We start from the raw sequence: 14,845 nt of genomic DNA on the forward strand, positions 1-14,845 counted from the left end.
CTCTCTTGCGGCGCATACTAGAATGGATCCCATCAATTATTTTAGGAGAAAGGAAAAATTCATCTAACTTTTGTATAATTTGAAGACGGGATATTTATCCAGAGAAAAAAAAAGAGATTTTACATATCTCTTGTGGGTTGTGGCATACATAGAAATATAAAATGGATCCCATCACCCATCAATTCTTTAGGAGAAAAATTCATTCTGGAGTATAACATTTGTATAAATTGAAAACGGCAGATATTTACATAGAATAAAAGAGACTTGAACAATTTCAAATAAATTTTAAGATATACGTAAATTATTATATGTGTCCATATTATTTTCATTGTATTAGTGCGTTACATACACAATTTTTATCATGTGATACAATAAACATTTATGGACAAACAAACAATTTCAACGAAAAATTGATGCACTTTTTATTCATCAAATACCTCTTGATTAATAAGCCGGGGGCATCTTTTGATCAAGTAGATACAACCATCTCACATACGATTGTATGAAACTCCCATACTAGTTTGCTTGTATAATTATTTAGACGACAAAGATGGATATCATGCTCCCAAATATTTAAATATTTAATACATGTTTTTATCTAATTGTTGCTCTATCATACACAGTAATTGAGTACACTTTTTAAATGTTAAATACATAATGTTTTTATCTAATTGTTGCTCTATCATACACAGTAATTGAGTACACTTGCTTTTATTTACCCAATATTTTAATATATATATTCATAGTAGTGTCTTCTTATTTTCTTCCTATAAATAGCAAACATCTTCTCTTTATTATCAACTCAACAAGGGAGATTCAAATTCAGATTCAAATTATAGCAATGAGATTTACTATAGCTAGTATCCTCTTTCTTTCACTGGTATGCCCATTCCTCTCTAGTCCCCTTATAAATTGTTAACATGTTCCTTTTTATTAATGTGTTATAAACTGATCACATGTTCCCTTTTTTTATTAATGTTTATTTTAGCAATTCATACCGAGTTCCACTATAAAAAAAAAACTATTAACGCAGCTAGTTTGTATTTTTAAATACATCTCATATGCTCTCTATTAAAATTAAGAAACATAAATGAAAATATCCTAAAATAGTAAAAGATTAAGATGTACGTAGTTGACAAATTTATCCCAAAGTGCATCCTAAAATTTTGCAATATTTTTAATTTTCCAATTATTTGCGTCACCAATTTTGTGTCCTCATAAGATGAGTCTGTTGTTATATATACTCGGCTAATTTTGCGTCTCTAAAAAAAATGCAGATGGCTTGGAGTGTCAATGCAAGAAAAGATGGAGGGGGATATTGGCAAGGTGTTGTGAAGGATCAAAAAGTGGAAGGAGATGGCTGCCACACGGTGGATGAGTCATCAATCTTCAATGTCAAACCTAAGTACGAGGAATCTTTTGCAAATGGCTTTGAGAAAAGGGCTCATACTAATACTCATGTCAACCATTTAGGTTTTGTAAGAGAGTTCGAACCTCGGCCTAGTGCCACATCTTATGTTGGTAACCTCAAGCCTCAAGATGAGAAATCTATTGTGAGAGATTTTGAACCTAGGCCTAGTGCCACATCTTATATAGGTAACCTCAAGCCTGAAGATGAGAAATCTTTTGTGAGAGATTTTGAGCCTAGGCCTAGTGCCACAGCTTATGTTGGCAATCTCAAGCCTGAAGATGAGAAATCTTTTCTGAGAGATTTTAAACCTAGGCCTAGTGCCACATCTTATATTAGTAACCTCAAGCCTGAAGATAAGAAATCTTTACTGAGAGAATTTGAGCCTAGACCTAGTGCCACAGCTTATGTTGGACACCTCAAGCCTGAAGATGAGAAATCTTTTCTGGGAGAATTTGAGCCTAGACCTAGTGCTACAGCTTATGTTGGAAACCTCAATCCTGAAGATGAGAAATCTTTTCTGAGAGATTTTGAGCCTAGGCCTAGTGCCACATCTTATGTTGGTAACCTCAAGCCTGAAGATGAGAAATCTTTTCTGAGAGAATTTGAACCTAGACCTAGTGCCACTTCTTATGTTGGAAACCTCAAGCCTGAAGATGAGAAATTTTTTCTGAGAGAATTTGAGCCTAGACCTAGTGCCACAGCTTATGTTGGAAACCTCAAGCCTGAAGATGAGAAATCTTTTCTGAGAGAATTTGAGCCTAGACCTAGTGCCACAGCTTATGTTGGAAACTTCAAGCCTGAAGATGAGAAATCTTTTCTGAGAGAATTTGAGCCTAGACCTAGTGCTACAGCTTATGTTGGCAACCTCAAGCCTGAAGATGAGAAATCCTTTGTGAGAGATTTTGAACCTAGGCCTAGTGCCACATCTTATGTTGGTAACCCCAAGCCTGAAGATGAGAAATCTCTTGTAAGAGATTTTGAGCCTAGGCCTAGTGCTACATCTTATGTTGGTAACCTCGAGCCACAAGATGAGAAATCATTTATGAGAGATTTTGAGTCTAGGCCTAGCGCTACATCTTATGTTGGTAATGTAAAGCCTAGAGATGAGAAATCAGTTAATGCTTACGATTTTGAACTAAGACCTTATGTTTCAGCATAATACTGATAATGTTTATTCAAAGAAGGAGAAAATCTTATGGCGGAGTCTTTGAGCCACGACCCAATGTTTCAGCATATAGTGATAAGTGAAAATGAATCATGAGTGGGAAGTTTAAGTTGTTATGTGTGCTTTTAGTTGTGCTTTTTATTATAATGTATGATGGTGTATAAGATTGTGGTTTTCGAATAAAGTTTAATCATGTGTGCCGTGAAAAATGTGCATTGGCTCTTGAGTCTTGGGTATGTTCGTTTTTTTATAGTAGTTGCTATCTAGCTTTAGAACAATTCACCTTGTTTACGTAACTCTTTTGGTCTTTATTTAGTGATGCAAAAGTATGAGATTCCTAGCTAGTATAGTATCTCAACTGGGGATAGCTAGGGATGCTATCTAAACCTAAATCGTAAACACATTGGCCTATTGTCACGAAATATAAATATATATACATTTAATACAGTCATTTTGACAAAGTTATAACGATAGATAATTAGGAGAAAAAATCTACAAAACATCATACACCCACCTCTCATTAAGCCTAAAGTATACTCAAATGGCAAATAAAAAAACTTCTTATTATATTTTCTGAACTACGTGTGTGGTTAAGATCATATGTTTATTAATATTTTATTTATAAGTTAAGATCCAGTAAAAATGATAAATATTAATTAGTGGAATGAAGTAATAATTCTATTGGAATGAACTTATAAGATTCTACTGGAATGAAGTACTAATATATTCTGGAATGAAGTTAATATGTTATGGACTTATTTGTCTTGGGCTGAAGTAAAATAGTCTCGTGATGAAGGCGAAAATAATTTATACATTTTGCTTTTAAAAATAAAGTAAGTAAGAGAATAATGTAGATACGGCTCTCTTCTATACTATTCTCTCACTTATTTTACTTTTTATCCACTTTAACTAGTACACTTATTTATTATTATCTTCCCAAAACAACGGCCGAAAAGAAACGTCTCACTTATAGCGGGACAGAGGGAGTAGTAGTAATGAGTATAAACAAATTGGAAAGTTCAAGTTCATTATAAGAAATACTCCTTCCGTTCCGTCTTGATAGGGGCGTTTCATTTTTTTACTCGTTTTAAAAAAAATAAAACTAATAAATAGTTAGAGTAGAGAAATAGTAAAGTAAGATAGAGAATAATGTAGAGAATACTACTTATGAATTCAAAAACATTAATATGCTTTCTTATGATTTTATAAATATTAAATTAGCTTTATTAACATGTCAAGATCTATTATTACATATTTTTATATATTAAATCATTCAAATAACTCATGATTTAATATTTGTATCTATTTGTAAATTATAAATATAGGATCCTTAACAATAAAAAAAAATTGTTATTTTTCATCATTAATTCTTACCCTGGTTAATTCGCTGGACTAGTCCAAACTCAAACAAGTTAAGGTTCTAAATTTTATCCAATACTACAATTTTAGCCTAATTAATAACCTGCATCCAATTAGCTTGAGTATGACTACCCTGACTCTACTTAGCTCTGATTGACATTTCTATAATCACACATATCTCGTGACATACTAGAATGGATCCCATCAATTCTTTAGGAAAAAAAATCATCCAACTTTTATAAAAATGAAACGGGATATTTTTCAAGTCAATCTGAAGCAACAAATCAGAATTTCATTTATATGTCCATATTATTTTCATTTCATTATTAGTGCGTTACATACACATTTTTTATCGTGTGGTATAATAAACATTCGTGGACAAACAATCTCGTGAGCAAACAAACAACTACAACCAAAAATTATTCAATTTAATTTCTTCGTCTAATACCTCTTTATCATTGGCCCTTGCAATAAATAAGAAAGGGTTATCTTTTGATCAAGTAGATATATACAGCCATATCAAAAATGATACCACCCATATTGATTTGCTTGTATAATTATTTAGATGACAGAGATGGATATCCTGCTCCCAAATATTTAAGTACATATATGCTTATATATTATTGTTGCTCTATGTCAATGTAGATCATACATAATAATTGAGTGTCCTTGCTTCCATCTTATTGTTGATCATACATATATGCTTATATCTTATTGTTGATAATACACAATAATTGAGTGTCCTTGCTTCCATCTACCATTTAAAAAAAATATATTTCTATAATTGTGTCTTCCTGTTTTCTTCCTATAAATAGCAAACAGGATTTCCCTATTCCAACTCACCAATAGAGATTAATTCAGATTAAAAGTATAGCAATGAGATACACTATAGCTAGCTTCCTCCTTCTTTCACTGGTATGTCCACTCCTATCAAGCCTTATAATACATTGATCTCATTTGCTTTTTATTAATGTGTTATACTTTTAGCAATATGTTTCAAGCTCCACTAAAAATAGAACAGTCTAGTTGACATTTTCATTTAACCAAGAACGTTTATTTGTGTTTCTAAATACATCAAATGCGTCCTCATTTTTAGTGTCTCAATTAAAGCCAAGAGACGCAAATGGAAGCGTCTTATGAAAGCATAAGATTAAGTTGTAGATGACAAATTTTTCCTTACCTCCGCGTCTTAAATTTTGGCCATTTTCCAATTTTTGTGTTTATATAACGAGTTTGTTGTAGTTTTCGACCATACTCGGCTTATTTCCTCACTGGGGTTGTCTAAAAATGCAGATAGCTTGCAGTGTCAATGCAAGAAAAGATGGAGGGGAATACTGGCAAGGTGTTGCGAAGGATCAGAAAGTGGAAGGAAATGGCTGCCACACAGTGGGTGAGACATCAATCTTCCATGTCAAACCTAAGTATGAGGAATCTTTTGCAAATGACTTTAAGGGAAGGGTTCATGCTAGTACTCACGTCAACCATTTAGGTTTTGTGAGAGAGTTTGAGCCTAGACCTAGTGCTACATCTTATGTTGACAGTCTCAAGCCTCAAGATGATAAATCTTTTGTAAGAGATTTTGAACCTAGGCCTAGTGCTACATCTTATGTTGGTAATCTCAAGCCACAAGATGAGAAATCATTTGTGAGAGATTTTGAGCCTAGGCCTAGCGCTACATCTTATGTTGGTAAGTTAAAGCCTAGAGATGAGAAGTCAAATGCTAACAATTTTGAGCCAAGACCTAATGTTTCAGCATACACTGATGACGTTAGCTCCAAGAAGGAGAAATCAAATGCTATTGACTTTGAGCCAAGACCTAATGTTTCAGCATATACTGATGATGTTAGTTCAAAGAAGGAGAAATCTTATGGGGAAGACTTTGAGCCAAGACCTAATGTTTCAGCATACACTGATGACGTTAGCTCCAAGAAGGAGAAATCACATGCTAATGACTTTGAGCCAAGACCTAATGTTTCAGCATACACTGATGACGTTAGCTCCAAGAAGGAGAAATCACATGCTAATGACTTTGAGCCAAGACCTAATGTTTCAGCATATACCGATGATGTTAGTTCAAAGAAGGAGAAATCTTATGGGGAAGACTTTGAGCCAAGACCTAACGTTTCAGCATATACTGATGATGTTAGTTCAAAGAAGGAGAAATCTTCCGGGGGAGACTTTGAGCCACGACCCAATGTTTCAGCATATAGTGACGAGTGAAAATGAATCATGAGTAGGCCGGGGAGTTTATGTTGTTACGTGTGCTTTCAGTTATGCTTTTAATTATAATGTATGATGGTGTATAATATAGTGTTTCGAATAAAGTTTAGTCATGTATGCCGTGAAAAATGTGTATTGGCTCTTGGGTATGTTCATTTTTATAGTTGCAATCTAGCTTTAAAACAATTCACCTTGTTTACGTAAGTATTTTCTTCATTATTAATTATGCAAAAGTATGAGATTGCTAGCTAGTAGAGTATCTCAACTGGGGATAGTGATTATATCTAAACCTAAATCGTAAACAAGTTGGCCTAGTGCCACGAAATATAAATATATACATTTAACACAGTCATTTTGACAAAGTTATAACGACAGATAATTAGGAGAAAAAATCTAGTACAAAACACCATACACCCACCTCTCATTAAGCCTAAAGTATACTCAAAGTCAAATGGCAAATAAAAATAGTACTACTAATTATTTTCAGAACTACGTGTGGTTATATGTTTATTCTATACTAAGCTCATATGATTAATATTAATATTTTATTTATACGTTAAGATCTAGTAAAAATGATAAATACTTCCTCCGTCCAATATTTAGAGTCACTTATTGTTAGAGCATCCACAATAGGAATAGACCAGTTAGGCTAGCCACTCTCTCTCTGCCATGTCTTCAGCACTAAAAATCCACATGTCACGTCAGCATTTTACTCAAATAGGCCAGCCATAGGCCAGCCGCAATAAAAATAATTCAAAAACAACTACATTTACGGAATTAAATTTACGATTAAATTACGGAATTAAATTTACGAGACATATATGGGAAAATTCATTCATTTCATTAAAAAAAGGTACATAGATAAAAAAATAATACATGATTTTTTTTTTAAAAAAAAGGGCTTCCACACACGAGCCCGCCACTCTCTACTCCTCGTCGTCGCCGCCGCCACCCGGGGTATCTGAGCCCGCGTCTGAAATCCCCACCAGTGCCCTCGAGGCATCCAAATCCACCCGCATGTTCTCGAGCATCGAGTGGAGAAACCTCTTCTCCGTGGGGTCAGTTGCGGCCTTCCACTCTTGGAAGACCTTGTACATCCGTTCCTCCGTTTTTGCACGCGAGAATAAGGTGTACGCGCATGGGGGGGTGCCGAGATGACCTCCTGGGCGATAGGGGGGATCCTCCCCTCGCTGCCCGTTGCGCCCGCTTTTGGCCAACCGGGCGAGGGCGATGAGTAAAGGATGGAGGGGACGGAAACTCCTCAGCATCCGGGGGGAGGTCGTGGGATCCGCCGCTAGCCCGCTACTGCCGTTGTAGTCGCCGGAATAGTTCAGCATCTGCTTCTTCGGCCACCCAGCGTCGCACCCCGACCGGAACTTCTCGGAGTCCTTCAGCAACACATAGCATTCCCAGAAGGTGAACTCATTATACTTCCCCGGCAAGAGGAACTGACTCTCCGCTATCCTCCGGGAGTCCTCCCCATTCTGCCCACTAGTCAGCTGGCGGAGGGCGTTGGCGTACAACCCCGAAAATCGGCCGACCGCGGCCCTGATACATTCCCACCCCTTCCGGCACTCCTCCCCGTTGTAGTCCTTTCCGTGCGGGCAGTTCCTCATGTAGGCTGCTCTAATCTTCGCCCACATGTTGACGACCCGCTGGTTGTTCGCAACCAGCAGATCGTCGCAAACCGACAACCACGCCTTGGCCACGCCGGTGTACTCATCCTCCGTCCACTTCCTCCGCGTGGGGGTGTCGTGAACACCGGGCTGCGACGACTCGCCGACCACCTTGCCCTTCCCCTTGGCCTTCTTCTTCTTCGGCGCGGCCCGACCCGCTGGAACAGGAGTGTCCGGCTCCCCGAGATCGATCCCCATCTCATGCAATGACAAAAGGTTATCGCCAGTGAACTGCGTCTCCACTTGGGTCGACGTGTGAGACGAAGCCGTCAAAAACTCAAGAGAGGGACGATAGACCGTGTCCCCCCCCCCCCCCACGTGACCCCTGCATCCCGGGCTGCATCCCGGGATGCATATCGGGCTGCATCCCTCCCTGCCATACCGGCATCATCCCCATCATCTGCTGCATCATCTGTTGCTGCATCTGGGGCATACCTCCCCACCCCGGCATTGCCTGCCCGCCGTTGGACTACACCCCGCCCGGCATCCCCCACGGCATCCCCCCCTGGTTCCCCCCGTGCATCCCCCCCTGCGCTCCTGCCATCATCCCCATCAACTGTTGCCAAGGGACGTTAAACCATGGGCCCATCTGCCCGCCCATCTGGCCCCATCCAGATCCCACGGGTACCGTGGGAGTCTGAGATCCGCTCGTCGCCGGACTGGACTCGTTGTTGTTGTCCATCGCTCGATATTGCTCTTGTACTGAAATTTAGAGAGAGAGAAAACTCGTTAAAACAAGTGGTGCAAATGAAAATGAAACTAAAATCGCATATATATAGGTTTTCAAAAAAATTTAAAAAAAACGAAAATTGGCGCTGGCCGATCGGCACGCCACAATGGCGGCCAGCGCATTGGCCAGCGCCCTCAAATCGGCTAGCCCACGCCGATTTTTTCGCCGATTCGCCGCTGGCCGATTCCAATAGTTCGGCTAGCCGACCGGCTAGCGACGCGAATCTGCCAGCCGCTATTGTGGATGCTCTTATGGCTCGAGTTTTAAGAAAGAGTTGAAGTGTGTAATAAATGAAGTGAGATGGTGGAATGTGTAATAAATGAAGTGAGATGGTGGAGTTGGTTGAAGGTGGGTCCCTTTTGACTTTTGATTTATTTTAATGTAGATAAAAGCATTTTTATGTAATTTTGATGAAGAATGGGGTAAAATTGTATGACTAAATACGGAAAATTCTAAAAGTGACTCTTAAACTGGGACGGACTTTTATGGCGAAAAATGACTCTGGGACGGATGGAGTATTAGTTAGTACTCCCTCCGTCCCAGAGAAGTTGGCATACTTTGAAAATGGCACGGGATTTTAGGAGGTTTTGTTTTGTGTGTTAAATGGAGAGAGAAAATATAATTTTTATATTCATGGAAGAGAGAACTTTTTCCAAAAAGGGAAATGTGACATCTTTTATGGGACAAACTAAAAAGGAAAGTGTGTCATCTTTTGTGGGACGGAGGGAGTACTAATAATTAAAATATATTAACCTCTTAAATCAAAATGCATTAGCAAAAAATTCTAATGAAACAAAAGTTTATAAAAGGACCTAATAAAACAAAAGACATTTGATAAACAAAAATTTGTTAAATAACCTAGTAAAATAAAATATATTAATACAATAATTTTTGCCTATTTATATGCCAATCTTCATAATCGCACGATATACGTTACATTCACTTGTTGATTTCTTTTTTTTTTTTTGGTAATGAAATCAGGCTAAGCCTGACACTTGTTGATTTCTAGTGTATTGTTTAGTATATACGGTATTGGTGGAACTGTTTATATAATGTAAAATGAAATATTATAGTGCTTGGTATATAGTAGCTTTTTTTTCGTAGTGTTATATAATGTAAAATGAAATATTATATAGACCATGATAAATTGGGGCAAAAAACTTCTTCAATGTAGATTAGTTGTAGACTAATGATAGTAGTACTATTTTTATTACTACTCCAGTAAATATGGAATCCATGTGTTTTCATTTTATTTTTAATTGATGAGATGCTTGGTCGTTTTCTGTAGCCGAGTAGCATAATTTGCAAATATGTATACAGGGAATTTATCATCAAGAAAAAATATTATATTTACAATGCCATTAATGAGAAGAATTCACGTGATTTGCGACGAATATTATGCATTACATGGCGTACGAGAATAAATAGATATTTCCAAATTCTAAACAACCTTTGCATTAAAATAAAATAAGCAGAAGAAACACAGTCACAACGAAATCTACAAACGTGACAAATAGATTTCTCATCTAATACTAACATTCTTTACCTTGAAATTCCTAACCCAGCGGCGTACATGAGAGCATGCACATCGGTGCTCTTAGCTAAGAGCAGGCGCCGTGCCCCCTTTCAGTTGGTCTTACTGTAGTCCGAAATTCGATGGCCTATTAGCGGCTGGCGAGTACGAGGACAGAAAGGTACGAAAATCTCCCCACGCGCCTTTTTTTGCTCCCGGAAGTAGCCACGGGCTGTACTCGTAGCTCAGGACGTAGGGCTCGGCGAGAGCTTCACGGGTACCCTGCTCGCTGTTGTGCTCTTGCCGACGACACGACCCTGCTCTTAGCTAAGAGCACCGTCGTGCCAATGGCAAGAGCACGAGCTAAGAGCAGGGTCGTGCCGTCGGCAAGAGCACGAGCAGCCGACGTGGAATGCTCTGATTGGTCGTTGGTTTATCATTTTTTTTAAAATTCAAAAAAAAAACTGAAAAAATTCAGATTTAATAAAAAAATATTTTCTCACTTCCCAATAAAATATATCCATTTTTTCCACACTTTTAATTTACTTTTTCATTATTTTTATCCCAAAATTCACACTTTCATCTATAAATACCTCCATTTCAACATAAAAAATCACACTACACCAAACAATTCTTTCAACCTCAATTTTTAGGATTTTAATTATGTAATTTTTAATTTTTAGTATTTTAAGTATGTACAATTTTCAAGTTTTAGGATTTTAATTATGTAATTTTTATTTTATTTTTTTGTAATTTGTAATAGTAGTTCAGTTATTTTTTTAATGCATTTTAATATTATGGAAATGTTTTTATTTAAATTGAATAATAGAAATGTAGGACCCTGGAGTATACATCTGTTCCATTAGTGTCGGCACATTTATTTTTCACACTCATTTTAAAAAAATGATGGTAATAGTTTGATAAGGCTCATTTCATGCATTGATTTTGGGTTAAAATTATGTGCATTTGGGGCGCTAATCTATATTTCTGAGTTCAGGTGCGTAATAAATCTGCCGGACCAAGGAGTTGTTGTTACCTGACCTGGCAGATGCAAAAGAGATGAAATTGAAGTGAAATTAAGATGTCGTCGTTCAGACCTGGAGGATCAGAAGTTGGCGACAGGAGCAGAAAGGAGCAAAGAGCAGATATTTAGAGCATCTTATTCAAGGGTACAAGCGTCAAATCGCCAAAAGGATGCCCTAGGGATCAGAGCCTCACCTATATAAAGAGGTCAACCTTAAGGAAGAAGGGGGACGTTGAGCAGCTACATATCACTTCTACACACTCTCTTAGCTCACTTTTGGAGACTCCTCGTTCCATTCCTGTTTTTCACACTTCAAATACATTTTCCGTAGTTGCGCACTTGGAGATGGGGTGAATTCTGGCCGTCGTCGTGGTTCTCATCATTTTGCTGTCGTGTAACACCGCCTTGTAAAGGCGAAGAAACAATCTTTACCTTGCTTTGTTTAGTTTGCTTTTCGTTTCAAGTACTCGTTGGTTTTTAGTTTCGTAACTCTAGTTTCTGACTTTGATCTACTGGATTCGAACCTATTTCTCGTTATTATGGAAGTTTATGTTGGTTTTTGTTGGATCTCGCTGAGTTGATGCTTATTTCTTGCTTTTCGCTTTCGTTATTGTTGATTGTTGGATGTTTGGAGCTAAAATCTGTTGGTTTGTTGTTGGAGGCTGTGGTTTTACGTATGGAGATGTTTGGATCTGTTGAATCGTGGTGGATTTGAGTTGGAGTTTCGTAGATCTGGTGTTTGTTGTTTACATTCTGCGTGATTATGGCTATTTACTTTCTGTTTCTTCATCTGCTAGGTCCAGTAGCGTAGATCTGTTAAGTTTCAGCTTTAATTTCTTGTTTTAAGTTTGGATCTGAAGTTTACTCTGTTTTTATGGTGTTAAATTCTCTGTTCTTTCTGATATTCTCGTTTGATTCATGAAGAAGATGAAGTTTGTTGGTAGTTAGAATCAGATCTGCTTTTTGTCAGTACTTTCTGCATGTCCTTTTGTTTTTCTGCAGTTTTTCCAGACCATGGTCGTTTAAGGAAGTTGGTCCCCACTGTTTGCTTTACTTTTTGTTTGTCTAAATCAGGAAAGCCAGTCTAGTCCGTTAACTCAGTTATTTTAAAACTCTCAAATATTTCGTTTCTCAAAGTCATGCATGTTCCGTACGTTCTCATTTCCTAGACCTAGTAGGTAGAGTAAAGTAATTTTCAAATCTCTAGACCAGTAGTGTTAAGTTCTCAACCCCAAAAATTGCGTGGCAGCAGCTAACCCCCTTTTCCAAAACATCTTGAATGCAGTTTCGTAACACATCCGTCCTCGTGGGATCGATCCTTTACTTCCTTGTGCTAGTTGTAGTATAGTGGGTTGAGGTTTTTGAAGAAATAGAGTGCATCCAACGACCCCTGTCTGATAGTTTCATAATCTTCTAGACCTTTGTGAACTAGTTGAATCCTCTGGACCTGTTAGATTGAAAGATATCAAAAACTGCACTGTACATTTATATAGACTCTTCATAGTTAAAGTGGAAAAACAATTAAGTAAGAAAATGATTAATGTAGTGAAGACTCATCTTCATATTATTCTCTCTCCATTTTAACTATTTATACTATTATTTTTGTAAAACGAGTGCAAAAAAGAAATATGTAATACCCCGACCTTTTCTTTTCTTTTTATTTGCTCTCAAAGATGTTGTTGGTTCAACCAAATCTTTTTTTAAAGCCCAAGTTCTTTATACACTCGAGGGACTTGATTCGACTAGTGAGAAAGACACGAATGGAAACCGAAGAAACAAGATACTATGTGATATCGACCATGGAAAATGAATTTACAGTTTGGGCCCATTAGATTTATTCTTTTTCATGTCCATTTTTTTTTAGGAAGCCCACTTATTCTTCTTGAGCCCATAATTGGGGGTTAATTTGAAGCAATAAATCAGAATTTCAATCATGTGTCCATATTATTTTCATTTCATTAGTCCGTTACATGCACATTTTTTATCATGAAATATTCGTGGACAAACAATCTCGTGCGCAAAACAAACAACTTTAACAAAAAATCATTCAATTTTCTTCGTCAAATACCTCTTCATTGGCCCTTGCAATAAATAAGAAAGGGTTATCTTTTTTGATCAAGTAGATGCAGCCATATCACAAATGATACCACCCATATTGATTTGCTTGTATAATTATTTAGATGACAGAGATGGATATCCTGCTCCCAAATATTTAAATACATATATGCTTATATCTTATTGTTGCCCTCTGTCAATGCTGATCATACACAATAATTGAGTGCCATTGCTTCCATCTTATTGTTGATCATACACAATAATTGAGCTTCCTTGCTTCCATCTACCATTTTTTAAAAATATATATCTATAATTCTTCCTATTTTCTTCCTATAAATAGCAAACAGGATTTCCCTATTCCAACACACCAATAGAGATTAATTCAGATTAAAAGTATAGCAATGAGATACACTATAGCTAGCTTCCTCCTTCTTTCACTGGTATGTTCACTCCTATCAAGCCTTATAATACATTGATCTCATTTGCTTTTTATTAATGTGTTATACTTTTAGCAATATGTTTCCATCTCCACTAAAAATAGAACGACTAGTTGACATTTTCATTCCACTAAGAACGCTTATTTGTGTTTCTAAATACATCAAATGCGTCCTTATTTTAGTGTCTCAATTAAAACCAAGAGACGCAAATGGAAGCATCATAATTTATATGTAGATGACAAATTTGTCCTTACTTTTGCATCTTAATTTTGGCCATTTTCCAATTTTTGGTTTATATGATGAGTTTGTTGTAGTTTTCGACCATACTCGGCTTATTTCCTCACTGGCGTTGTCTGAAAAATGCAGATAGCTTGCAGTGTCAATGCAAGAAAAGATGGAGGGGAATACTGGCAAGGTGTTGTGAAGGATCAGAAAGTGGAAGGAAATGACTGCCACACAGTGGGTGAGACATCAATCTTCCATGTCAAACCTAAGTATGAGGAATCTTTTGCAAATGACTTTAAGAGAAGGGTTCATACTAGTACTCATGTCAACCATTTAGGTTTTGTGAGAGAGTTTGAGCCTAGACCTAGTGCTACATCTTATGTTGGTAAGCTCAAGCCTCAAGATGAAAATCTTTTGTGAGAGATTTTGAGCCAAGACCTAATATTTCAGCCTATACTGATGATGTAGGTTCCAAGAAGGAGAAATCTTATGGTGGACACTCTGAGCCACCACCCAATGTTGCAGCATATAGTGATGATGTGGGTTCCAAGAAGGAGAAATCTTATGGTGGAGACTTTAAGCCAAGACCTAATATTTCAGCCTATACTGATGATGTAGGTTCCAAAAAGGAGAAATCTTATGGTGGACACTCTGAGCCACCACCCAATGTTTCAGCATATAGTGATGATGTGGGTTCCAAGAAGGATAAATCTTATGATGGAGACTTTGAGCCAAGACCTAATGTTTCAACCTAATACTGATGATGTAGGTTCCAAGCAGGAGAAATCTTATGATGGAGACTTTGAGCCAAGACCTAATATTTCAGCATATGGTGATGAGTGATAGTGAATCTTCTGTATGAAGTTTACGTTGTGTTGTGTGCTCTTATGTCACCTATCCATGTAGTTAAAATGTATAATGGTGCATAAAGACTATGATTTTCGAATTTAGTTTAGTCATGTTTGTCATGGAATGTGTATTTTAGTCAAAAGCTATCGGGTTTGTTTGTATTCATCATCAGATCGGTTCG

At 37.2% G+C, this 14,845-nt stretch overlaps 3 protein-coding genes across 5 annotated transcripts; all 3 read left to right on the top strand.

The window, feature by feature from the left end:
* The first annotated feature begins 801 nt into the window (after positions 1 to 801).
* Positions 802 to 2,797, top strand: LOC125212617 (uncharacterized). Of its 2 annotated transcripts, XM_089067815.1 has the most exons (3): positions 802 to 880; positions 1,278 to 2,056; positions 2,596 to 2,797. In XM_089067815.1, exons 1-3 carry the CDS (start codon positions 842 to 844, stop codon positions 2,657 to 2,659), a joined length of 882 nt encoding a protein of 293 aa, XP_088923941.1. In that variant the 5' UTR covers positions 802 to 841; the 3' UTR covers positions 2,660 to 2,797. The 2 variants fall into 2 exon arrangements, with proteins under 2 accessions (XP_088923941.1, XP_047968785.1); XM_048112828.2 differs by having other exon boundaries at positions 1,278 to 2,780.
* Positions 2,798 to 4,701: 1,904 nt separating this feature from the next.
* Positions 4,702 to 6,354, top strand: LOC125211646 (uncharacterized). Its single transcript, XM_048111526.1, has 2 exons — positions 4,702 to 4,850; positions 5,229 to 6,354. The coding sequence occupies exons 1-2, from the start codon at positions 4,812 to 4,814 to the stop codon at positions 6,153 to 6,155; spliced, it is 966 nt and encodes a 321-aa protein (XP_047967483.1). The 5' UTR covers positions 4,702 to 4,811; the 3' UTR covers positions 6,156 to 6,354.
* Positions 6,355 to 13,441: 7,087 nt separating this feature from the next.
* On the top strand, positions 13,442 to 14,829 carry LOC125211649 (uncharacterized). Of its 2 annotated transcripts, none has more exons than XM_048111531.2 (3): positions 13,442 to 13,593; positions 13,957 to 14,053; positions 14,284 to 14,829. In XM_048111531.2, exons 1-3 carry the CDS (start codon positions 13,555 to 13,557, stop codon positions 14,568 to 14,570), a joined length of 423 nt encoding a protein of 140 aa, XP_047967488.1. In that variant the 5' UTR covers positions 13,442 to 13,554; the 3' UTR covers positions 14,571 to 14,829. The 2 variants fall into 2 exon arrangements, with proteins under 2 accessions (XP_047967488.1, XP_047967485.1); XM_048111528.2 differs by having other exon boundaries at positions 13,444 to 13,593; positions 13,957 to 14,200.
* The last annotated feature ends 16 nt before the right edge of the window (positions 14,830 to 14,845 follow it).

This window comes from Salvia hispanica, chromosome 3, assembly GCF_029641045.1.
Source record: "Salvia hispanica isolate PSC_SH4W2 chromosome 3, Shi_PSC_v1, whole genome shotgun sequence".
Lineage (NCBI taxonomy): Eukaryota > Viridiplantae > Streptophyta > Magnoliopsida > Lamiales > Lamiaceae > Salvia > Salvia hispanica.